This window comes from Choloepus didactylus, chromosome 4 (assembly GCF_015220235.1).
Source record: "Choloepus didactylus isolate mChoDid1 chromosome 4, mChoDid1.pri, whole genome shotgun sequence".
In the NCBI taxonomy this organism is placed as follows: domain Eukaryota; kingdom Metazoa; phylum Chordata; class Mammalia; order Pilosa; family Megalonychidae; genus Choloepus; species Choloepus didactylus.
In genome coordinates, this window is record NC_051310.1 from 1,663,832 (window position 1) to 1,686,263 (window position 22,432).

A 22,432-nucleotide genomic window follows, 5' to 3' on the forward strand; every position below is an offset into this window, starting at 1 on the left:
CTGGAGTTGCACGGATAAGAGATGGACTCACAGACACAGGCAGGGACAGACACACACAGTACACCTAGATGCACAGACAGACACAGAGACACACAGAAGCAGTGCAGGGACAGACACACAAGACACGCAGGCTGCAGGCCGCTCGCAGCCGACACCTGCACTGACACACACTCTGGCTGGTCCTGCGACAGGCCTCTCAGGCCCACGTTTGTGCCGCGGTTTGTAAAGCCGAGTCCCAAGTCCGGCAGGAGAGCTGACGACTAGGGAGCTCTGAGACTTATTTCCAGAACGAGGAGGGTCCTGGCTGGGGGGTGCTGTAGGAAGGGGAGCGGGCTGTGGGGAGCCCGGTACTGGGGGAGGGGTGTTGTGGGCGGGAGAGGGGGCCGGAGCCTCCCCTGCAGGGAAGGGTGGAGCTGAGGCTCAGGCCCCCACCCCAGAAAGGCAGAAGCCCCAGCAAGGGAAAAGAGGGGTGCCTGGCGTGGAGGCAGGGCTGGGACTCCCAAGGTGGCCTGTGCCTGCTGGCGGGGGCAGGGGCACTGCAAGGCTGAGCCTCCTGCGGCATTCTGGCAGGCTGGGGGCACCCCCCCAGGACACAGAGGCTTCTTTGTCAGGGCCAGGCAAAGCCTACCCCGTAGCCCCCAAAACAAAGCTCCTCTGTCCTTCCCTCACACCCAGGTGCCACCCGCAGGAAATGGGCATTCATCTGTGCCCCAACACACACACATATGCGCACTCACACATGCACCAAGCAAACGTGCACACACCAGGCACACACACAACCCCTCACCAGGCAAACATGCACACATGCTCACACTCACAAAATGAGAACATGCACAAATGCACACACACACACCAGGCACAGGCACACAAACCAGGCACAGGCACACACATACCCTCACACTCACACAGGAACACGTGCACACACGCACATGCATACCAGGGACACACCCATGCCTGCTCACACATACATGCTCACATACACACACACACACACCAGGCACACACAGTCACGCACACAGCACACACACACCCATGCCTGCTCACACACACATGCTCACACACACACACACACACCAGGCACACACACAGTCACGCACACAGCACACGCGCACACACACCCATGCCTGCTCGCACACACATGCTCACATACACACACACACACACACACCAGGCACACACAGTCACGCACACAGCACACATGCACACACACACCCATGCCTGCTCGCACACATGCTCACATACACACGCACACCAGGCACACACAGTCACACACACAGACACACACAAACACACACCCATGCCTGCTCGCACACACATGCTCACATACACACACACACCAAGCACACACACATCACGCACACAGCAGACACACATGCACACACACACCAGGCACACACATACACTCACGCACACAGCAGACACACATGTGCCCATACGCTTCCACTCACACACATACACTGGTCACACTTTGGGCCCAGTACGGGGGTGGGGCAGGGAGGGAGGGGGCACCCAAGGCGACTGGTCAGGACGGCCAGGCCTCCTTGCTCTTCGGGTCAGTCTGGGCTTCTGCAGCAACACCAGGGGCCCCTGCTGCTCACCAGGCGCAGACTGCACTCAACTCTCCAAGCCCACCAGCCCCCTACATGCCCAGCCTGGGACACAACTGCCCCAGGGGGTGCCCCTCCCAAGCCTGAGCTCTGCACCTCCCACTCCACGCCCAGATAGAGAAGCCTGAGGGTCACAGAGGAACAGCCAGCAGCTCGACTCCGCAGGGGGGCCTCCATGATTTATTTCTGGGTCCACCCCGGCCCTGGAGACCCAGGACAACAGACCAAGCCCCTCACGACCTCCTGGGGTGGTGGTGGGGGGAGCAGCCATGCCAGGGCCCTGTACCCACTTGGTGCTGTGGCCAGAAGGTGGGTCAGGACGGCCCCAGCCCTCGAGAGAGCACAGTCCCGGGCTCTGCGCCTGCTGTCCCCAGAGTCAGGCTGAGCTGTGCAGGTTCCCACCAAGGAGGGTGTGTCAGGCGGCCTCAGCGTACAGGCGACGAGATCCAGACAAAGCCCGGCAGGGCCCCCACCAGCCTGGCCAGCTCCCGCCGACACTGTCCCTGCAGCTGCCGCAGTGCTGCTTCCAGGCAGGCCTCCTTGCTCCTCAGCGCCCCGATCACCTCGGCAGCCTGTAGGCCCCGGCCCGCTGGTGCCCCCGGCTCACTCCTCACCAGCCGGTAGAGCCCATGGGGCTGGGCCGGGTCCCTTCCTTGGTCCCAGGCCCACCGCAGGGCCGCCAGCTCCTGTCCCACGGTCTCCTGCAAGGCCCGCAGTGCAGAGCTCCACGCAAGATCCCGGCTCTGGCCTCGGACCTGCACGGAGGAGATGGAGCCCCTCAGCAACAGCTCCCTGACTCATCTTCTCTGAGGGACAGTGCACCTGCCCAGGGCTGGCTCAGAAGGCTCCTCCCGGCTGGCTGTGGCCCACCCTCGCGGGACCCCGGCCAGCCTGGGCCCAGCCCTGTGTGCCCTGGAGCAGGCCCTCAGCCTCCATCGTGTCCCTGGCACTCCCCTTTGGGACTAGCCGGCTGCAGACCCAACTTGCTTGGGGCGGGCAGGGGCAGACTCAGCAGGCCAGGCCCTAGGGGAGAGCTAGCCCCTGATGCCCGTCCTGGGGTCTGGCCTAGCTGCCCACCACCCAGGACCAGGGTGCCCAGACCACGTGGTGTGGGGCTGCAGAGAGACTGAGCGGGCACGAGCTGCCTCTGGCTCCCGTGTCCCTACCCTGGGAGGCTGGTCTGCTGGGCTGGAGGGGCTCTCCTGGGGGGTTTTCCCACCCACAGCTGCAACCCCTGTCCCAAGGGAAGTGCCCCGTACCCCAGCAGACTCTGCTAAAAAACAGCTCTGCTCGTGAGGTTCCCGGACAGGGCAACGGCCACAGCCCCGACATGTGGATTGCTACTTGTCCTTGCCACTGCCAGGGAAAGCGTGTCCCAGCTCGGCCTGGCCAAGGGGACAGCCCCGAGCCGCAGCCCAGGGGGTGGAGGGCAGCAGGCATCACCACTTGGTCTGGGGCAGCGGCAGGCAGGAATGTCCTTACTTTTTGTGGAAGGGAACAAAGATTTTAGGGGGAACAATCATGCCTGCAAATTCTTTAAATGTGCAGAAAAACTGAAGCAGCAAATGTGGCAGAATGCTCACGGCGCCCTCAGCCCTTAGGAGAGGGTGCTGGGCCAGGGAGGGGCCCTCGTGCCGCAGCTCCAAGAGGCTCCGAGCCCATGTGGGCCGAACGGGGTGCAGCTGGGGGCAGAGCAAGGAGCACTCCATAGGTGCAAGGGAACACGTGGGCGTCGGAGGCCAGGTGGAGCTGGCAGGAGAACACCCTAGGAAAAGCAGCAAGATTCCCAACGGGGAGCCCAGGCAGGTGTCGAGCCATGGGGATGGGACAAGCAGCTCCCCATGGACCCTTGTGCTCCTTTGAAGATGCCCCTGGAACAGAACCGACCACAGACCTAACTGCACTGAAGGGCTCCGCCAAAGGGACCCTCCCCTCAGCCCCTTCCCACAAGAGGCCCACAGGAGTGAGCGGAAGCCATGAGGGTGCCTGGGAGGGCAGGAGAGAAATGCTGCACAGAACGAGGCTGAGGGGACCGAGGGGAACCCCAGGGATGGGAGAGGACCCCGAGGAAGGAGGGGACCCTGGGGTGAGCTCACCTGCGCCTCCCATGCTGCCCGTCGGGGCTCTGCGGCTGCCCGCAGCTCCTCTTCAAGGGCCTGCATCTCCCCTGCCACCAGCTCCCACTGCCCGCCCCTGTGGTCAGGGATCTTGGGCAGAAACACGGGCTGAGAGCCAGCGTCAGGGGCCTGTTGGGGGCAGGTGTCCAGGACTGTGTCCTGCAGAGACACCCAAGGGAGGGGGCGACACAGGGCTGCAAACAACAGGCCCGAATGCCTGAGATTCAGGGGCAGATAGCAATATGGTGGCCGGCAGGCATAAAGGCTGGGCCACAGACGGCTGCAGTCCCTGAGCCAGAGAAGCCTGAGCCAGGGGCAGGGCAGATGGCGCCAAATGCCCCAGGGCCAGCGGCCCACAGCCCATGTGGGGTACCCGGTGTGTCCCAGCCTGCCTGGAGCCACCTGTCCCCAGCTGGAGGCCCCAGAGCCCCAAATGAAGGCAGAGCTCAGGCCAAGCAAGAGGGCTGTCAGCCTGGGTGACACAGAGTGAGCCTGGGGTACCATGCGGCAGCCACACCCACCAGCCCCTCAGAGGACCCAGCATCCCAGACGGCCCAGGCGCCCCCGAGGCAGAGGCTGCATGACGGGGACGGGGCGGGTGGGGTGCACAAGCTCGGCCAACAAGGCCCAACCAGTTATGTGATCCAGAGAGGTGGCCTGTGTGTAATGGCTAGTGTGCGAGAGATGGGGAAGGAAGTGTGGAGAGATGGCAGGCTCCAGCGCGTCTTCCAGAACACCGGGGATGCAGTCCCCCCTGGGCTGCAGCGGCTGACAATGGATGCTCGCAGGGAGGACACCCTGCCCCGGCATTCAGCGAACTGCAAGCTGCCGACAAATCAGGTCTCGGGGAACCCGGGGGAACCGCCGGTGGTGGAGGCACCAAAGGGGCTGGGGGTGGGAAGGGGTCTCATGGGGGCTGTGGGGATGAGAGCAAATCAGCCTTGTGGCCAGGACACAGAAGCCTCCAATGTCCCCCTGGGTGCCCTGGGGGTGGGAGTCACTTCCCAGGGGACGGGAAGGGCAGAGCCAGCTCTCTGCCCTCAGACTCAGAGAAGACCAGGGTCAGGGCAGACCCTCACCCTCCACCCCCCAGCCCAGCACAGAGCACGGCAGGAGATATGGCAGCCGCCGCGGCCCCAGGAGGCCAGTGGTCAGGACGGACTGGTGCCCTCGCCAAGGAACCCAGGGGTGTTGGGCGTCCAGCCAGCACAGGAGTTACAGGTAAGCACCTTGCCTTATGCCAGAGCACAGGGAGGATGGCGGGGGTCAGGGAGATGGGGCTGCACTGAGTAACGGCACAGGCAGCATGGCAGGCGGACAGACCCCTGCACGAGCCCTGAGCTCAGAGGCAGCAGCCAGGGTGCAGAGCCAGCTTTCTGGCATATGCTATGCAGCCTCTTCAGAGCCTTCCTTTCTTCTGGGAAACAGGGAGCCCCCTCCCACCACCACGGGCTGCAGTGTGGTGCTCAGGGCCCCAGAAAAGGGTAGGAAGGCCGTGCGGCTCTTACCATCCACTGCCAGAAGACCAGCTCCCGGCGCCGCCACTCCACAGTGGCTGCTAGGTGTGCGTTTTCCTGCTCTAGCACCTGCAGCAGCTGCAATGTGACCCCCAGCCATCAGGACCCCCGAAACATGGTGGGGCCTCCCCACACTCCAGGGCCATGCCCCCTCCCTCTCATCACCACCCCAGCCATGTGACACCCCTGGGCTCCATGCCCAGCTGCCCCTGCCCTGACGCCTCCATCCCCTGGACCAAGGTCTCTCTCCAGCCTTAGGGTCCCTGCCACGGGTAGCAACCGCCACAGTGCAGGCCCGCCTGCCCGACACCTGCTGCCCGTCACCTGCTGCCCGTCACCCCCAGCCCTGAGACCCCGCCGCTGCCCTCCCAGACCCCGTGTACATCCACACAGTCCCTAAGGACTTCCTTTCTATTCCCCTCCAAGACCCACCGGCACTCTTTGGGCCTCCCCTGCCCACCCCCTCCCTTGGGACGGGGACCAGGATGAGGGCACAGGAGATGTGGGGAGGGGACTGCAGGCTCAGCCAGGGTCCAAAGGGGCACCCAGGGGCTCAGAAACACTCCTGGCTATTCACACACCTGACAGGGTCATTTTGAAAGCTTGTGCCACCCATCCCTGGAGAACAGGCCCTTTGGGCAGCTGGGGCTAGGCTCTGTCCACTCCCTTTCTAGAACCTTGGGAGGGGACTGACCGTGGGCCCTGTGCCCCCAGACACTGCCGCGCACAGCCCTGTGGCACCAATACGCCAGCCCACACCCCACCTGCTGCAGCCTGGCCAGCAGGAAAGGGCAGTTGTGCAGAAGAGAGCACTAGCACCCACGGGTGGGGGGAGTACAAGCAGCAGAGGACAAACAGCCAGGCCCCCAATGAGTCATCGTTAGGAAGGAACAGAGCCAAGGATGCCCAGAGACACCCAGACGCTGCCCCAGCATGGCTGGGACAAGCAGACTCCACCCAGCTGGGCTGGGCCAGGCCTTGGCAGGCCAATGGAGCCAGGTAGTACCCAAAGCCCTCAGGGCAGCACACAAACCCCCAGGAGCCACCTGCTGCCAACCCATCTCCCAGCCCCATTCCTCTGGGGCAGGATCGGCCAGCTACCTGCTGCAGCAGGAGGCCCACAGTGGGCGGCAGAGCCAGGGAACGCAGCAGGCCCACTTGCCGCTGATCCCACATCCCTGGCCCCCAACCAACCCAAGGCTGCAGGAGGCTGCCCAGTGCTGAGAGCAGGAGCCAAGCCTCTGGGACTGTGGGAGGGAAGAGGCAGGAATGGGACAACAGAGCCTGGGAAGGGGATATGGCAGCCCTGAGCCCCAGGGCCAGGCAGTGGCAGCCTCATCTCAGGAGAGACGGCCAACCCTGTGCTGTCGCGATACCCCAGGCCCTGCCAACCCAGGGGAAGGGTCAGGGCTGACAGATGGACCCTGACAAGAAGGCGTGAGGCGGTGGGGGTGGGGGCTCAGCAAGAAAAGGGACAGGAGGGCCCAGGGCTGGGTGACTCTGACGCCTTCCCGCTGAGATCGAGGGACAGGATGTGATCAGCCTGGGCTTTGTCTGGGTCTGCCTAGAGCCTGGGGCAGGCCTGCCCAGGAAGCACTGTGCCCACTACAGGCTGGGCGGACCCTGGGAGAGCCCTGCCCCAGCATGGGTTCCAGTGTGCAGCCCCCAGCTCCAAGTGGGAGTGTAGGCTGGGCGAGACCCCCGCCCCCTGCACAACCAGCGGCCTCAAGGCGGCCGCAGCATCGGCGTGGACCCTGGACTGGTGTCCCGGTCATGCCCGCAGGTGGCCATGGGCTCGCCCTCATTCCGCTGTCCCTCGAGTTGTCCTGGCTGCACCCATGGCCGCAGGCACCCATGCAATCAAGCCGTGGCACCCAGCAGCTGCCTGAGGTGCCCCCAACTCTAAACCCGAGGACAGCCCTGACCCTGGGGTCTTCTCTCTCAGGCCCCTCCCAGGCTCCCGCACCCCAGCCTCACCTGCTGGCTGCCCTCGGGGTCCCTGAGCACCTCCGTCTCGGTGGCAGACAGGTGGCCAAGGCACTGGTCGCTGTGGCAGCCCCATGTGTACGAGTGGATCTGAAACAGTGTGGACCCAGGCTGGGCGGGAGGCAGCGGGAGACAGCAGCAGCGACCCCATGTCCCATCCTCCAAGGCTACCTGCCCGAGCACAAGGGCTTGGAGGGGCATGCAGGGACCCCACCCGTGGCCTCCCAACCACCCGGCCCCCGGCTGGGGTACCACGGTGCAGGGGACACCCCGGCTTCCCCATCATCTGTCCAACACGAGGCACCAGGTTCAGGGAAGGAGCAGGCAGCAAAGGTGGCCCAATGGTGGGCAGAAGGGGCTTGAGTCAGGCCCTGGGGTCCAGCGAGGTCTGGGGTGCAGGGGGTAGACACAAGTGCTGCCTTGGCCCAGGGAGGAGGGGGAACAGGGAGGCTCCCCAATGGATATGCGCCCAAAAGGCACCAGAAGACAAATAAAGGGTACATTACAAGCAAACGGAACAAGATTGAGCAAGAGTAAAATACGTCCAGGATGTGATGCAGTGGTGGGGAGGGGCTACCCAGGGTGTGACATGGGGTGGGGGGGGTGAACGGGGTCCCAGGGTGTGAAGTAGTGGGGGGGGGGTCCCAGGGTGTGACAGAGGGGGATGGGGTCCCAGGGTGTGACGCAGCAGAGGGCAGAAGTCCTAGGGTGTGACGCAGTGGGGCGAGGGAGGGGGCCCAGGGTGTGACACCTTGTGGGAGGAGAGAGGCTTAGAGAGGGCCCCAGGGGGATACCTTGCTGAGGAGGGCACACTGCTCCTGCTGGGTGGACACCAGGTTTCGCCACTGGAACCGTAGCTTTCCCATCAACCACTGCACGTGGCGGATGTCCACATGGAGCTCAGATCCCAAGCCCAGAGCAGGCAGGCCAGTGTTGGCCCTGCCAAAGGCCAGGTCCTCACACTGGAGGGGACAAGGATCAGGCTCTGTTCCCAAACACCCAGTGGACACCCCAAGGCACTGAGTGCAAGAAAAGAGAAAGGAGACTTGGGAATGTGACCTGTGGGTCTCAGTGTCCAGGGGAGAGCAGGGCTGGCCCCAGGGGCCTGGGCCCTGAGCTCCAACCTGGACAACTGAAGGAAACAACTACCAACATACGAGGCTGTCCTGAAAGCTGATAAAGGGACACGAAGAGAGCAGAGAAGGACGATAGGGAGAAGTAGGAGGAAGGAACACGAACAAGACAAGACGGCGAGACAGGGACATGGGAGAGGAAGGAACAAGGAGAGGGAGGAGGGCAGGGCAGGGAGAAGGAAGAAGAAAGGACAGGGAGTGAGAGGAGGCGAGGGCATGGAGGAGGAAGGGACGGAGTGAGGAAGAAAGGACAGGAAGAGGGAACAGAGAGGAACATGGAGGAGGAAAGAGCGCAGAGAAGCCTAAACAAGAGACATGGACATGAAGCTGTCCCTAGCCTTGTCCTCCACCCAAAGTAGTGGCTCCGGCCACAGGACCTCAGACCTGGCATGGCCCAGTGCCAAGCCAGTGTCCCCAGAGTCCCGAGGGCCCAAGCCAGGGCTCCGGCCCCCCTCACCCACCTCGCACACGGCCACCTCATCACCCAGCCGCACTCGGGTCCGGGCCAGCAGTCGCTCAAGCAGAGGCCGGCGGGCCAGCAGCCAGGACAGGGCCAGCAGCAGCTCACGGCTGCCCCGGGAGCCGTCCTCGGGGAGCTGGGCCAGCGCCGGCCGCGGGTAGCCCTCGGAGCGCAGCGCGGCCTTCACCAAGCGGGCTTGGGCCTCTGGGGGCGACAGGGGAGCAGTCACTGGGCCGGCTGCTTGGACGCTCACTGCCTGCCGGCCTTCTGCACCGTGGCCCGGGACCCCCGCGCGACCCCCACCCTGAGACTGACCCAGTGGAGACCCCAGGGGACACGACCGGGCTCACGCGGCAGGAGAGCAGGACGGGGACCCCCGGGGCAGCCGGCCGCAGGGGCGGGGCTCGGGGAAGGTGGGGCTGAAAAGCGCGCGAGGCTCGGAGGAGGGCGGGTCCGTGCGGAGGGAGCAGCCGGCGTGGTCCTGAGGCGGGCGGGGCTGCCGGGGCTCACCAGGGGCCGGAGGGGCCGTCGCGCCGGCCTCCGAGATCGGGGAGAGCACCCGGAAGAGCAGCTGCCAGAGCGCGGGGGCCTGCGGGGGCAAAGCAGGAGTCGGCAGGTCCCGCCCGCCTTCCCGCGCACGCCCGGGCCCTCTTCCCGCCCGGGCCCAGCCCCGCGGGTCTCACCGCCTCCGGGCGGTCGAACTTGGCACGGCGGAAGGTCTCGGGGCTGGGCCCGCAGGGCAGCGCTCGACTCAGCGCGGCGATGGCCTCGGGCAGGGTCCCCGACCCGGCCCCGGCTGCTCGGTCCACCCGCCGCCGCTGGCGCCCCATGCAGTCGGTCCCCAGCTCCCGCTGATGGCCCGGCCCCGCCTCGCGCCAGGCAATCGCCGAGCAGCCGGGGCGGCGACCAATCAACAACCGCGCAGTCAGCGCCCCGCGCCCAATCACCGCGCGACCGGGGTCTCGCGCCCAATCACCGCGCCGGCCCCGCCCCCGCAGCCCTGCCCAGTCCACCGCCCTGGCGTTTGCGTCGCCGGGAGGGGCTGGACGCGCGGAGCGGAGGGCGAGGCTGCGCGATGGCGCCCCCTGCAGCCGCGGAGCCGTCTGCGCTCTGCGCCTGCGGGTCGGTCCAGCGCCGCCGGGAAGTCCGTCCCGGGGCGGCTCGGCGCCTTGCACGCGGGGTATGCGGAGGAGGCGATTTCCGGCCAGGGGAGGGGCGCGGGGACGCGAGGTGCTTGTCTCTGCGGGAAGCACCCGAGCTCCGCGGGAGCCGTCCGAGTCCGCACGCCCAGGTCAGGCAGAGGCCGGCCCGGCGCCTCCCCGGTGCCAGGCGGAGATCCCCGGGACTGGGGGAGGCTGGAAGAGGCTGGCGCGGCGACCCGCGGGCCTCACCGGAGACAACTGGAGGATACCCGCCGCCTCGCATCTTAGCGGTGGGGTCCTGGCCGCCTCGGGGAGTCCCTGCCCTCCCGGCCGCTGCCAGCCGAGGACGCCTCTCCTACCGCCCCCCACCCCAGCCCGGGTTGTGGGTGGGGTGCGGGTCTCGCGTAACCGCTTCACTTCCCTGCTCTGGAGGTGCCCCTGCGACCACACCCACTTTCTTGGCTTTAGCAGCCTGGCGGGCACTCTGATGTCCATTGTCCCCCTCCCCAAGAGGCCCTCGTGCCCTCCTTTCCCGTCCACGGCCCCTCCCTGCAGCTACCTTGTTTCCAGCATCCTCATCTCTCTTCTACGTGCCCATCTTGTAAAACAGTGTCATCTCTGGCTCCGTCCAGCCCAGGTCCCTGTGGAGGGTGCTGGAGGCCTCCCCCACCGCCAACCATCTGCACCCAGCTCAGGCCACTGCTGGGGTCCTCACCTCACCTGCCTCAGGCCCACCCACCACCCTGTCTCCCTCCTCTGGGCCTGGCACTGGAGAAGGAAGGAAGCATGGGTTAGGGGGCCTGCATCTCCGCCCCTTGCCCTGCCTGCCTCGTACCCGACCCCCACTCTAGAACCCTGGTCGGGGTAAGGTTGGGAGCTCCCAGGCTTGAAGTGCATGGCTGAGTGCCCCACAGCGAGTCCTTGCTCCTCCTGTTCACCTATGCCTGAGCCCCCACCCCTAAATCCCAGACCATGCCCCCAACACCTTCTCTTTAGTCACTGCCCTTCTGCCTGCCCCCCTCCCCTCTACTGAGGCTCTGGCAGCGCTGGGTCCTGCAGGACGTTGGCAGGGGCCCAGCTCCCACCCTTGAACCCCACCCACACCCCTTGCATGGCTGCCGTGGAGACCACCCATGGTGAGACTTGTGGAGGTGGGCTTCAAGGTCGAGGGGCTAGGCCCCTCACCTCTGAGCCCTCTTGCCCTCCCTGTCTGGCATGAGTCACTGCTCCAACCCGCCCCTACCCACCCTGTCCCCTGGCATCTTCCAGGCTGGGCCTGAGGCTGTGGCTGGGAATGCCAGGTGGTCCCTATTCCCTCATCCTCTGGCTCCATTGTCCAGAGAGGAACAGGGACAAGTTGGAGTGACAGGCACACAGGCAGACAGAGACACACCCAGCCTGGGAGAGGTGCAGGCAGAAGCAGGGATCCTGGGAGGATGAGCAGAGAGGGCTGCAGTGATAGAGAGGCCCTGTCCCCAACCTCCAGGACCCAGGCCCTACTCCCCTCCCAGAGGGGCTCTGTCAGAGCAGATCCCTGGGGCTCAGGCCCCACACACTGGGCCTGCGTGGGTGGAGGCCATGGGGTGCTAAGGCAGGGGCCTCTTGGCATTTACCAGAGTGTTGAACTCGATGGGTGCCACTGGTTCCAAGGGCCTGGACAGGCCTTTGGGGCTGTGTGTAGGGACATGGTGTGCCTGCGTCCGAGCGCCTGTGGGTGGGGATGTCTGTCGGGGGAGGGGGGTCTCGGGGATGCACGTGCGTTTTGGGTCTCAGAGCAGACACCTGCCCATGTTTCTGCCCAGCCCACCCCCATCCCGGGGGCCGTGGTCTGGGGGCTTTGCCGATTGTAGGAAACTTGGTGGGGGGGTCGCGGCTGCTCAGTCCTTGCCCTCACCTCCACCCCGCAGCCCTGTGCCACCCCCGGATCGCCACACCCACACACTCTCCAGCCCTGCCCCGCTGGGGGGACCCCCTTGAAAACAAGGGTGACAAACTCTTTCCTGCCTCCCCCTGCTGATACTTCGTGGCCAAGATTACGGATGAGCGCAAGGACCCTGGGGGCAGCAAACCGCCGTGGGGCCGCACCCTCTGGGCCGGTAAACAGCGGTTTCTCCAGAGAGATGACTCAGACACACTCAGAGGCACACTCCCGCTCCACACAACACACACACCCAAAGGCACGCCCACACTCAGGCACACTCACTCCACACATACACTCAAAGGCACACATACACAAGCATACCCACCCCACAACACACACACCCAAAGGCACGCCCACACTCGGGCACACTCACTCCACACACAACACACACTCAAATGTATACCCACACTCAGGCATACCCACCCCCACAACACACACTCAAAGGCACGCCCACACTCAGGCATGCCCACACACAGGCACACTTACCCCCCACACATACACACCCAAAGGCACACACATACCACACGCAACTCACCATATGCTCAACACACTTGCACAACATACACACACACACACACACTCAAAGGCACACCCACACTCAGGCACACTCACCCCACACACAACTCACACACCAGAAGGAATGCTCACACTCAGGCACACTCACCACACAGATCATACACACTCAAAGGCACACAAGCATACCCATCTCCACAACACACACTCAAAGTCACCCTGACACTCAGGCAGACTCACCCCACAAAACTCACACACTCAAAGGCACACCTCACCCCACAAACAACACACACACATAAAGCCACACTCACCCCACACACAACACACACACTCATAAGCATGTTCACACACATGTACACACACATAGTCATAGAGACACCCATAGACACACACATAGTCATCTTCAAACACCCATGTGTGCACACACCCTCACATACTCAGACACATGCTCACAGAACACACAAATACACATGCACACAGGCACCCACTAATAGGCACACACACAAAAGCACACACATGCTCACACACATGCTCACAGAATGCATTCATACACTCATTGGCACACACACATACACATTCACACACATTTAGGTACACACATGGTGACACACACAAACACATGCAGACACACACAGACATGCACACTTACAGGCTCACACCGAGTCACACACATACATACACACACTCCCTGGAATGCCCCCGAAAACTTCAACCACAGACTTCCATGTCCCTCAGCCTCCCTTTCTCCTGCACCCCCACCTGTCAGCCCATGGGGGCTGGGACCGCTCTCAGCTGCAGGCCCCGCAGGTGCCAGGTCCCGGGTGCTGTGCCCAGCTCCTCCCTCTAATGACTGCCCAGGCACTGGTCTCCTGCCTGAGGCTTGGCCCTGGGCCACTTGGGCCCTTGCCAGCCCCCTCAGAGCCCCGGGTCCACCAGACACCAGGCCTCTTGCTTCCCTCAGCTCCTGGCCCAGGATGCATTTGTTGAATGGAAAAAGATACTCTAGGTAAGCAGTAACCAAAAAAAAAAAAGTTGGAGTAGTGATTCTAAGACAAAATAGACTTTAAATGCAAGAATGTTATGAGACAAAGAAGGACAGTGTATAAATAAAAGGAGAGATTCAGGAAGAAGAAATAACAATCATAAATATTCATGCACATAGTCAAGGTGCCACAAAGTACATGAGGCAAACACTGGCAAAACTGAAGGAAGTGATAAACATCACTACAATAATAGTGGAGACTTCAGCACACCACTACCTTCCATAGATAAAATAAAGGATCAGTAAGGAAACAGACAAATTGAATAAAATGATAAACAAACTAGACATAATATACACATATAGAAACCCAAACAGCAGGATATGCTGTCTTCTCAGGTGATCATGGAACATTCTCCAGAATAGAACATATGCTGTGGCAAAAAACAGACCTTAATATAATTAAAAATTTGAAATTATAGAAAGCACTTTGATCATAATGGAATGAAACTGGAAATCAATAAGAGCTGGAGAACTGGAATGTTCACAGATATATGGAGATTAAACAACATGCTCTTAAACAGTGAGTCAAAAAATAATTGGCAAGAAGAATTGGTAAATATCTTAAGATCAAAACAAGAACACAACATATCACAGCCTATGGGATGCAGTTAAGGCTGTGCTGGGAGGATAGCCCTGAATGCCTACCTTAAAAAGAAGGAAGGAGCTAAAATCAAAGTCCTAACCAAACACCTGGAGAAACTGCAGAAAGAACACAGTAATCCCAAAGCAAACAGAAGGAAAGAAATAACAAAGATTAGAGCAGAAATAAATGAAACAGAGAACAACAGCAACAAAAATAGAATCAATAAAACCAAAAGTTAGTTCTTTGATAAGATCAATAAAATTGACAAAACCTTAGGTAGAGAGACAAAGACATAAAAAGAGGAGATACAAATGAATAAAATCAGAAATGAGACAGCTCATTCCCATGGACCCAGAAGAAATAAAAAGATTGTAAGAGGATATACTAAGAGCAACTGTTTGCCAACAAACTACCAACATACATGAAACGGACAGTTTCCTAGAAACACGTGAACAACCTACACTGACTCGAAAAGAAAACAAAAGACCATAAGAAACCAATCAGAAGAAATTGAATCACTCATCAAAAACCTAACGAAAAAGAAAAGCCCAGGACCAGATGGCTTCACAAATGAATTTTACCAAGCATTCCAACAAGAATTGATACCGATTCTAATTCTACTCCAACTCTTTAAAAATTAAAGATGGAGTACTGCTTAACTCATTCTAGGAAGCCCACACCACCCTAATACCAAAGAGTGACACAGATACTAAGAGGAAACTACAGGCCAATATCTCTAATGAATATAGTTGCAAAATACTATATTTTACCAAATACTTGCAAATTGAATCCAACATCATCTTAAAAGAATTGTACACTGTGACCAAGTGGTTTTGTTTCAGAAATGTGAGGTGGTTCAATATAAGGAAATCAATAAATGCAATACACAACATTAACAAAACAAAGGGAAAAACACATGAGCATCTTGATTGATGCAGAAAAGGTATTCGACAAAACCCAGCCTCCTCTCTTGTTAAAAATGCTTCAAAAGACAGGAACGGAAGGAAACTTCCTCAATACAATGAAGGGCGTATAGGAAGAACCCACAGCTGATGTTCTACTCAATGGTTAGGGACTGAAAACTTTCCCTCTAAGATGGAGAACAAGACAAAATGCCCACTGCCATCACTGTTATTCAACATTGTGCTGGAAGTTCTATCTAGAGCAATTAGGCAAGAAAAGGAAATAAAAGGCATCCGAATTGGAAAGGAATAAATAAAACTGTGGTTATTTGCAGATGACATGATCATATACTTAGAAAGCCCCAGGAAAAAAAAAAATCTATGACAAAGCTACTAAAGCTAATAAGTTCAGCAAAGTGGCAGGATACAAAATCAACATGCAAAAATCAGTAGTGTTTCTCTACAGTAGTAATGAGCTATCTGAGGAGGTAGTCAAGAAAGCAGTTGCATTTCACAATAGCAACCCAAAGAATCAAATATCTAGGAATAGAGTGACATCATCAACATGGTGACATAAACAGCTACTGAAAACTTCCCCAAAGATGCAGCAAAAATGCACCCGATTCATTCACAACTCTGGAGGGAGGTATAGACCAGAGAAGGACCCTACAACTGCTGAATTGAAGAGAAAAATATCAGGTAGGAAATTCCACCCCAGACCTCTCCCCTCACATCCGGTGAGTTGAAGGTTATTGAGCTCGTCATCCTGGAAGATCTCCATGGCCATGGGTACAGCATCTCCATCCTGGCTGCATACATGTTCTGGCAGATCAGAATGCCCAGCAGACATGGTAGCTTGCTCAGCAGAGGAAACGTAGTTGTTGCCTGGATATATGGACTCAATATCAGGTGCCAGCCATGCTCGTTGGCAAAGCTCTGTGTCTGGTTGTGTGTCCTTGTATCTCCTACAGCTCTGACTAGAAGGAATAGGTGATGGCAAGGCAAAGCAGACATCATGACAATTTATTAAATGTCCCTTGAACTCTTGAATAGTAACCTGGGTGCTACATCCCATTTTTATTGGACGGAAGCACTCAGAATTTGGATCGGTATCATAAAACAAATATTTTCTCTCCAGGAGCTCCTCTGCACATATTTTACACATATATTTCAGACTAAGTTGGTTAGTCTTAGTTACAATAAAGATCATGTCAAAATGGTGTATTACATTCCTAACAGTATGAGGAGTGTACAGATCTGATAGGGCAGATTGAAGTTTCTACTTGCATTCTTCATTGCTAAGGCCTGTAGTAAGGTTTTATGAAGATGCTGTAAAACAGCATTTCCTTGTCCCTCGCCACAGTCACTTTTCCTTCTTTTTCTGAGAATTTGGAAGCCATGTAAGAATCCTGAAAATCAACACTGTAAGTATAGTAATAATTATTAGGATGACTCTGGACTTAGCATAAGTTAATATATCAATTATCCCACCAAAGATGCCTTTGGTAGCAGCACCCACAAAACTGGCAATTGTTTTAGCAGCTGAAGGAGCAGCAGGCCAGGCACCCTCCAGCACTTCTCCTCGTTGCTTGATCCACTCTGGAGCTTCCCCTTCATGTAGGGTCATGGTGAAATATTAGTTGAGGGTTTTCAAAATGTGTCACCCAAGTAATCCATTGGGAATGCAAAGCTTTTCTTTCTGGCAAGGGTGTTTTTTGAATACATGTGGGTGAGGCTAAAGGTGAGTAAATCTGTACTTGCACATATTATTGTGGCAAGTCTAGACCCTTAATTATTGCTTTATGCATTGTTGTGAGTAACTTTTTAGTAGGCGTAAACTTCATTTCAGCAGGAGTAAGTATAAAATTAACATATTGAATAGGTTTTTTACCTACTTTATTAGACATTGAATATGTCCTGCTGTTGGTGATTTGTGAAATTTAATTATTAAGGGTTTCTGAATATCCCTGTTTTCTAAATAAGAGACATCATTCAATTTCTTAATTATTTCCTGTAATGCCATGCTTTCTTCCTCCATCCGTTGAATGTGTTGCCCTTTTGCTCTGCTAATAACAAGATACAAAGTTTAGTCCATTCAGCAAAATCTGTAATAAAAACTTGAGCAAAGTTTAAAAGCCCCAATATACTTTGTAATTGTTTCAAGGTTTTAGGAGCTGAGATATTTAGAAGTTTTTCTCTAAACTCTACCGTTAAACCATGACCTTCCTTAGTAATATTAAAACTGAGAAATGTAACTTCTTCTTTTGCTATCTCTGACTTTTTTAAAGAAACAGTGTATCCACTCCTTAATGAGATTTTAAGCACTTGTTCTAGTATAATTAAATGTTATGCTTCTGTTATATTAGAAAAATATATCATCCACATAAATCTCCACACCTGGTATTTCTTTTAATATATCCACTACATTAGCAGTAAATAATGCTGGACTACTAATGAAACCTTGAGGTAACCTTGTCCACACTAATTGTTTTCCTTCCCGAGTAAATGCCATTAACCAGTAGCTTTCTATTGTAATGTGATGTGTCCAGAATCCATTTAATGAATCCAGTGTAGTTTTATATTATTCTCTCTGCATCTGTGTTAATATCCCTATTGAATGTTGACTTTGACTGCTAGTAAAGGAATAATTTTATTAACTGCTATAAAGTCTAAAACCATCTACCATGATCCATTAGGTTTGGGAACTGGATAGATGGTAGTATTCATAGAACTATTCTAATGGAGTAGCAGTCCTTGTTTTATTAACTGACTTATCACAGTCTGCATGGCTGGTTTTGCCTTGTAGTTTATGTGATGCTGCTTCTGTGGCTTTGGTGCAACAGTTCCTATTGCCGTGTGATGAGGAGGAATTGTTCTTTAACTGACCTGATTTTCCCACTTTTGCCGTAAGGAATCATATTTATGTAAAAGTAACCTTAGTTTACCCTTCCCTTGTTCAGAGAGGTTAGAACTCTGAATAATGTCATTTCTGTATTCCTCAAGTGGCAATTGAAAAGTAAGTTCTACTTCACAATTCATTAATTTAATCCAAGGCACAACCTTAGCAGCTATTAAAGCATCATCTAATTCTGTGGAGTTGACTTGCCCTACAACCTTATGTCCATCCACTTTAAAGGTTAAATACTACATAGGCATTTTTTTGTTTACCATGAATAGTATGTATTCCCACATAATCTACTAGATCATCATCATTTAAAAATTCATTTGGGAAACAGAAACCTCTGCCATTGAGTCATGATGTCCTTTAAATATTTTGCCCCTATGCTGGGCCTGAAGTTCTGTCAGGAGATGAAATAGGAGAGGGAGGGGAACGTGCTTGCTGCAGTAAGTGCACAGTCCTGTTATTTCCCCCTGAACTTCAGGGTTGTGAATTACTTTTAACTCCTCTGTCTTTTTACTGGTTTCATGGTTGTTGTCGAGTTTTCATTGTCTGTAGGGATTTGGAGAGCTTCCCTCTGGTTTATTAAAGCATCAAGGTCAATATACACTGGGTCTCAGATTATATTGTCTCAGTTGTCTGGGAGGATCTTCTCCACAATTCTGTGGTTGTTGATGGTTTTGGCCTTGCATTCCTTCTCAGTCCTGTTTTTCTCTATTATCTCCCAAGTTCCCTCTATTTCTAGGAATAGGGGGCACTTGGGAGATTGTGGAGGACATTGGGATAGAAGAGAGGATCTGAAGACTCCTTTGTTTTGATTCCCTGTTTGTTGTTGTCTTCTTCCATTGCCTCCCTGTTGATTAGAATGTTGTTGAGATGCTGGTGGATGTTGCATAGTTTGTCCAAGAATGTTAAGTCCAAGGGATTGATATACTTCAGTGACAATTTCAAGAAAAGTGCTTGCTTTAGCTTTATTATCTGGAAGTATATATCATTGGGTTTGAACAGCAACTACTGCTTGCCCTGGAAGCAATGGTTGAATTATGCCACTAACTAGGGCATAGTCATCATTAGAGAACATCATCCTCATAGTAAAAGCCACTGTAACACCATCAGAATTAGCAATATCCTTTAACACACTGGGCAAATGGTGTAATGCCAAACTTCCATGAGTTCTTTGATAAAGAGCAGCTATGGTGCTATTCCAACACTGTGCTTCTTGGTCTGTGACATGCAATGCAGCATGTGAAGCTAATAAAGCATTAACAACCTGTTTTTCCATAGGTCCATTGATAATAGGCATTATACCTTCTATAGCCTGTACATTTCATCCAAGCAACAATGCTATGGCCTGGGGGTCATTGGGTGTATCTTCTACAACAACTTGAAGATGATTTATAGGCAAGGCTAATGCTCCAGGTTGAGGTTGTTTAATAACCTGTGGCTGAAGGGGAGGATTTTGTAGCTAAGGTGCCCCCATACTTGCCACTGTTGAAATCTATGTATTATTTCTCTCAGAAGTGCTACTTCTTCTTGTATCTGCTAGTTATTTAATAGTGTTAATTCAGCCATTGTTGTGGGTAGGAAATGGTGGCTTAAATCATTCCCTGGCAGCCAATGACCAGTATATAATGGTCCATGTCTATATACTCCAGTTAAAGATGGTACATCTGAAGGTGGCAGCATAGAAAGGAGTGGAATTTAGTTAGTCCCTTGGAACAACTAATGAACAACCAGAAAGAACTAGTAAGTAATTTGGAATAACTGCTGGGGAACAACCATGACTATCCACATATCATACACCAACCTGGATTGGGAGGAATGCCTGAGGCATTTGTCCTTTCTTAGCTTCTCTGGACCAAGAGTCTGCTTCCAATTGCTGTGAAACCTTGCTGTGGTAGAAAGCAGCCCTCTCCCAGAAAGTGAATATAGCTCAACTGAGCTCCAACTGGGGTTTTAGTTAACAAACATGGACTGCTGAATACAAGCTACAGACCCCCAACAAGCAGACAGAGGCTTTTAGTAATGACTGACCTTAGAGAGCCAGAAGACTCATCTGTCCCAGGAGGGCGAGCCTAGAAGACCAGTTATTACCTCTGGCTGACAAGTGAAACTGGGGGGCCATGGACTGGCTCTAAAAGGGGACTTTCTGTCCCTTTTTCTCTCTATCTATCCGAGGGGCTCAGAGGAGAGAGCCACAGCCATTTTCAGTTCGCAGCACTCTGACCCAGATGGTGGAGATAACAGAGAGATAATTTAAATGCAGATGATAACTCCCTAGGGGATGTATCTTCCCAAAGAGAAAGGAGGTGGGGCCCAGCTTTCCCTTCAGAACCAGACCCCAGAGCCTGGGGGAAAACAGCCAAAGCAGAAACTGAAGGGAGCAGACCTCCTTACACCAGTTGCAAGCGATAAGCTGACAGGCACCACCTGCTGGGCAGGTGACTAAAAGCACAGCAACTGGAAACCTCACAGGAAAATGTCATTCCTCTAAGATACACCCTGTTCTAGTTTGCTAGTGCTGCCAGAATGCAAAATACCAGAGATGGATGGGCTTTTATAAAAGGGGGTTTATTTGGTTACACAGTTACAGTCTTAAGGCCATAAAGTGTCCAAGGTAACACATCAGCAATCGGGTGCCTTCACTGGAGGATGGCCAATGGTGTCCAGAAAACCTCTGTTAGGTGGGAAGGCACATGGCTGGTGTCTGCTCCAAAGTTCTGGTTTCAAAATGGCTTTCTCCCAGGATGTTCCTCTCTGGGCCACAGCTCCTCTTCAAAATGTCACTCTTGGTTGCTCTTGGGGCATTTGTCCTCTCTTAGCTTCTCTGGACCAAGAGTCTGCTTCCAATGGCTGTCTTCAAAATGTCTCTCATCTGCAGCTCCTTTGCTTTCTTCAAAGTGTCCCTCTTGGCTGTCACTCCTCTTCAAAATGTCACTCACAGCTGTACTGAATTCCTTCTGTTTGTCGGCTCATTTATATGGCTCCACTGATCAAGGCCCACCCTGAATGGGTGGGGCCACACCTCCCTGGAAATATGTCATCAGAGTTATCACCTACAGTTCGGTGGGGCACATTTCCATGCAAACAACCTAATCCAAATGTTCCTACTTAATCCCCACTAATATGTGTCCCACAAGATTGCATCAAAGATAATAGCATTTGGGGGGACATAATACATTCAAACTGGCACACACCCTGAATATAACCCCATTCTGAGACCTGAACCTGTTCTGGTCTGGGAAAATCTGATTGGGGTAACCAAGGAAACCAGATGTCTAGACAACAGAAAACTACAATGCATAGTAGGAAAAACAAAGATATGGTCTAGTCAAAGGAACAAACTTACACCTCAGTCAAGATACAGTTGAGATATTGTTTCACTTTAATGAAACACTCTATTAAAAATTTTCAAAGAAATATGCTAAATCAAATAAAAAACAAAATCAATGAGTTCAGGGAATATTTAATAAAAGAGATGAAGGCGGTGAAGAAAACACTGGGTGAACATAAGGTAGAAATTGAAAGTTTTAAAACACAACTGGCAGAATCTACAGAAAAGAAAGGCAAAACACAAGAGATGAAAAGCAGAATGGAGACATACAACAGCAGAGTCCAAGAAGCAGGAGAAAACACTCAGGAACTGGAGACCAAGATACCTGAAATCCTACACACAAAAGAACAGAGAGGGAAATGAATGGAAAAATATGAGCAACATCTCAGGGACTTGAGACAACATGAAATGCATGAATGTACATGTCATGGGTGTCCCAGAAGGAGAAGAGAAGGGAAAGGGGGCAGATAATAGAGGAAATAATCAATGAAAATTTCCCATCTCTTATGAAAGACATAAAATTACAGATCTAAGAAGCACAGTGTACCCCAAACAGAATAGATCTGAATAGACCTACGCCAAGACACTTAATAATCAGATTATCAGACATCAAAGACAAAGAGAGTATCCTGAATGTAGCAAGAGAAAAGTGATCCATCACATACAAAGGAAGCTTGATAAGGCTGTATGTGGATTTCTCAGTAGAAACCATGGAGACAAGAAGGAAGTGGTGTGATATATTTAAGGTACTGAAAGATACCACCAACCAAGAATCCTATACTTGACAAAACTGTCCTTCAAATATGAGGGAGAGTTTAAAATATTCTCTGACAAACAGACAATGGCAGAGTTTGTTAACAAGATGCCTGCTCTATAGGAAATACAAAAGGGACACTACAGACAGATAGGAAAAGACAGGAGTGAGAGATTTGGAACACAATTTTGGGTGAGGGTAGCACAGCAAGGTAAGTACACTGAACAAAGATGACTGTGAGTATGGTTAAAGGAGGAAGGTTATGAGCATGAGGGACACAAGAAGGAAAGAGGAAAGATAAAGACTGGGACTGTACAACTCAGTGAAACCTAGCGTGCTGAACAGTTGTGATAAAGTGTACAAATAAGTTTTTACATGAGGGAGAACAAATGAATGTCAACCTTGCAAGGTGTTAAAACTTGGCATTGGTGATGTTGTCTTACTCTTTTTTCCTACTTTAGTAACTCTATGTTTCCTTCTGTTGCTTTTTAGCTGCCATGTTTTGTTTCTTTCTTTTTCTTT

General features: G+C 54.2%; 1 protein-coding gene across 6 annotated transcripts; it reads right to left on the reverse strand.

Moving 5' to 3' along the window:
* Nucleotides 1–1,760: 1,760 nt before the first annotated feature.
* TEDC1 (tubulin epsilon and delta complex 1) lies at nt 1,761–9,687 on the reverse strand. Of its 6 annotated transcripts, none has more exons than XM_037831655.1 (8): nt 9,504–9,687; nt 9,331–9,409; nt 8,822–9,024; nt 8,022–8,189; nt 7,219–7,317; nt 5,233–5,319; nt 3,704–3,883; nt 1,761–2,362 (listed from the first exon to the last, which is right to left on the reverse strand). In XM_037831655.1, the coding sequence occupies exons 1-8, from the start codon at nt 9,648–9,650 to the stop codon at nt 2,033–2,035; spliced, it is 1,293 nt and encodes a 430-aa protein (XP_037687583.1). In that variant the 5' UTR covers nt 9,651–9,687; the 3' UTR covers nt 1,761–2,032. The 6 variants fall into 6 exon arrangements, with proteins under 6 accessions (XP_037687583.1, XP_037687580.1, XP_037687581.1 ...); XM_037831652.1 differs by having other exon boundaries at nt 7,219–7,398; XM_037831653.1 differs by having other exon boundaries at nt 8,022–8,246.
* Between the last annotated feature and the right edge of the window lie 12,745 nt (nt 9,688–22,432).